Genomic DNA, 2,967 nt, shown 5'->3' with positions numbered 1-2,967 from the left:
ATGGTTAGGGAGCTCGACTCGCAATCTGCGGGTCGCGGGTTCGAATCCCCGTCACACCAAACATGCTCGCCCTTTCAGCCGTGGGGGCGCTATAATGTGACGTTCAATCCTACTATTAGTTGGTAAAAGAGTAGCCCAAGAGTTGGCGGTGAGTGGTGATGACTAGCTGCCTTCCCTCTAGTCTTATACTGCTAAATTAGGGACGGCTAGCGCAGATAGCCCTCGTGTAGCTTTGCGCGAAATTCAAAACAAACAATCATAGATCTGATGTAACACTTTCAAATATCTGTAAAACTATATGCTTGTCCTGCTTATTACATAAAAAGTAAATTAGAAAGTTTTGATAATCCTAAATACCAAACGAAAAAGCAAAGTCCAGAAGGTTCGTTTGTGTGTTTAATTTCGCGAAAAGCTACTCAAGGGTTAGCCGTCCCTAATTTTGAAATGGCGGACTAGAGGGAAGGTAACAAACGTAACCCCATCCACCGCCAGCTCTTGGGATATTCTTTTATCAACAAATAATGGGATTGACCGGGACATGATAATACCCCCATGGCTGAAAGGGCGAGCATGTTTGGTTACGGGATTCTAGCCCGCGACCAACTCGATTGTCCCAATCACCAGGCCAAGAGCCAAACCAAATTCCAGAAGGTATCTAATACTTATGAAAGTGCTAATGAAATTCGGATAAGATTGTTTCATGATTTTTTTTGTGAATCTAACATTATATATACATGTATCATTATGTAAAGAAACACAACAAATGTGTTTCACTTTAACACACATTATGTATGAATCTCTAATACTGTGTTCACTCAGCGCACATGGCACGAAGTTAACTTAGAACAAAGTTTAGACGTTTTAAATAGAACTTGCACAACACATTATGTATGAATCTCTAATACTGTGTTCACTCAGCGCACATGGCACGAAGTTAACTTAGAACAAAGTTTAGACGTTTTAAATAGAACTTGCACAACACATTATGTATGAATCTCTAATACTGTGTTCACTCAGCGCACATGGCACGAAGTTTAGACGTTTTTAATAGAACTTGCAAATTTTACACCTCTAACAATATGTGGATCGTAATGTAAAAAAAAATATTTTGAAGTTTGTTTGTTTTCTGTTTTTGGTGTTACAATAGAGTTTCTAATCTACAAATGTTTCTATTAATTATTCATTATATTATTATTTTTTATTACGTGTCCCAAACAAACATAGGAGTATCTTACCGTTAGATAATTTGCTCAAATATTCGTTGATAATAAAGTTAATGCTTAATAAACTTCTGAACATTTCAAAGAATATTTTTTTAACATATTTAAAAAAACAAATACAGTTTGTACTTAACTAATTGAAATATGACTGTGAAATAAAAATATAACAGTTACTTTTTTTTTGGTTCACTGTTATGAATTTTCATAATTAATAAGCCTTTTTTCGTATTCCGATATGAATTCGTATCACGTCTTATAGTAATTGTTCGTGTTTTCTTTTTAAAAACATCGAACAACTGACTTACGTATTAATAACGTATCTCGTGGCAACACGTGACTCCTGTTGCTTCTTCTTTTTTTTTTTTAGGGCATTATACTAATGTATGACGTCACAAATATGGATTCCTTTAATCACCTTTCTTATTGGTTCCGTAATGTTGAAGAGGTATGTTTTATTTTTTTTTTACTCTCGTTATCATACGTTTTCAATTCTATAATTAATAAGTCTAGACAGCAAATTTATGGTTATAGTTATAGTTATCACATTGTGTTTTGTTTGTAAGATTAACAAAATAGCGTTTATCGAGAAAATGATAATAATTTAATTATCGCTACAAATATTAGAATAAAGCATCAAAACCCTTGGAATTATTAAAACAATAAATGAACTTATTATAATACATACCCAAAACCAAATAATCTCTATACTGGATAAATAACAGTAAGTTTTAATTATTTGAATAATTTACAATCCTTCTTTTTTTGTTTCACCTAGAATGCCTCACCAGATGTCGCAAAAGTTTTAATTGGAAATAAATGTGATGCCTCACACCTTCGCCAGATTGAAAGAGAGAGAGGAGAAAAAGCACGTATATTATCTATCTTTTTTACTTAATCCAGTTCTACCGTATATGTATTATTATTCTATATTTTTTATATGACTTACGTATTCCTATGGTTAACTAATCTTCTATGGCTTTGTTTATACTCGCATTTTTATTTATTTTTTCCGATAACAAATCTAGTCTTCAAAATTTTCATTACTATATTAAAAAAAAAACAACACTAATTCAACGATCCTCTGATCGACTCTTCAGTACTAATAGTACTACTACCAACTATGTGGCCCGGCATGTCCAGGTGGTTAGGCCGCTTGGTTCGCAATCTGAGGGTCTCGGGTTCGAATCCCACTCCCACTAAACATGCTCGTCCTTTCAGCGGTGGGGGGCGTTATTATGTGACGATTAATTCCACTATTCGTTGGTAAAAGAGTAGCCCAAGAGTTGGCGGTGAGTGGTGATGACTAATGCCTTCCCTCTAGTCTTTCACTGCTAAAGTAGGGAGGGGTGGCGCAGATAGCCCTCGTGTAACTTTGCACGAAATTCAAACCTACTACGTACAGTGTAAGGATTCCATACCCATTTATAAGAAGTAATTAATTATTATATGACATGCACCCCTCCTGGTGGCTTAGCGGTGAGCCTGAGAGCTTATAACGCTGAAATTTGGGGTTCGATCCATTCAGTAAGCACAACTATTTTTTTGCTTAAATAGACAGTTAACCATTTAAAACATTCACGAGGCTGTCCCATCGATACCATAAAGTATTTAGGCTTAGAATTACATTGAAAATTAAATTTTTGTTTTACAAGCAAAAGTCTCCCGTCTATCAATTTAAATATTTCATGGACTTAATTCAAAGGTAATTCTGTTGCTTTCTTGGTTTCACTCAGAGATAATACTCTCG

The 2,967-nt window shown here is 34.7% G+C and overlaps 1 protein-coding gene across 1 annotated transcript in view; it reads left to right on the top strand.

The window, feature by feature from the left end:
* The window catches only part of LOC106458941 (ras-related protein Rab-8A-like), a 31,564-nt gene that overhangs the window by 24,801 nt on the left and 3,796 nt on the right, over positions 1-2,967 (top strand). The window contains exons 5-6 of the mRNA XM_022385323.1: positions 1,588-1,665; positions 1,996-2,085. Of these exons, the coding sequence (XP_022241031.1) occupies positions 1,588-1,665; positions 1,996-2,085 (168 nt within the window). The remainder of the gene's footprint in view (positions 1-1,587; positions 1,666-1,995; positions 2,086-2,967) is intronic.

This window comes from Limulus polyphemus, unplaced genomic scaffold (genome assembly GCF_000517525.1).
Source record: "Limulus polyphemus unplaced genomic scaffold, Limulus_polyphemus-2.1.2 Scaffold536, whole genome shotgun sequence".
Classification (NCBI taxonomy): Eukaryota; Metazoa; Arthropoda; class Merostomata; order Xiphosura; family Limulidae; genus Limulus; species Limulus polyphemus.
Note: the sequence above shows the minus strand (reverse complement) of the source record. Positions and strands in the feature narration are given on the sequence as shown.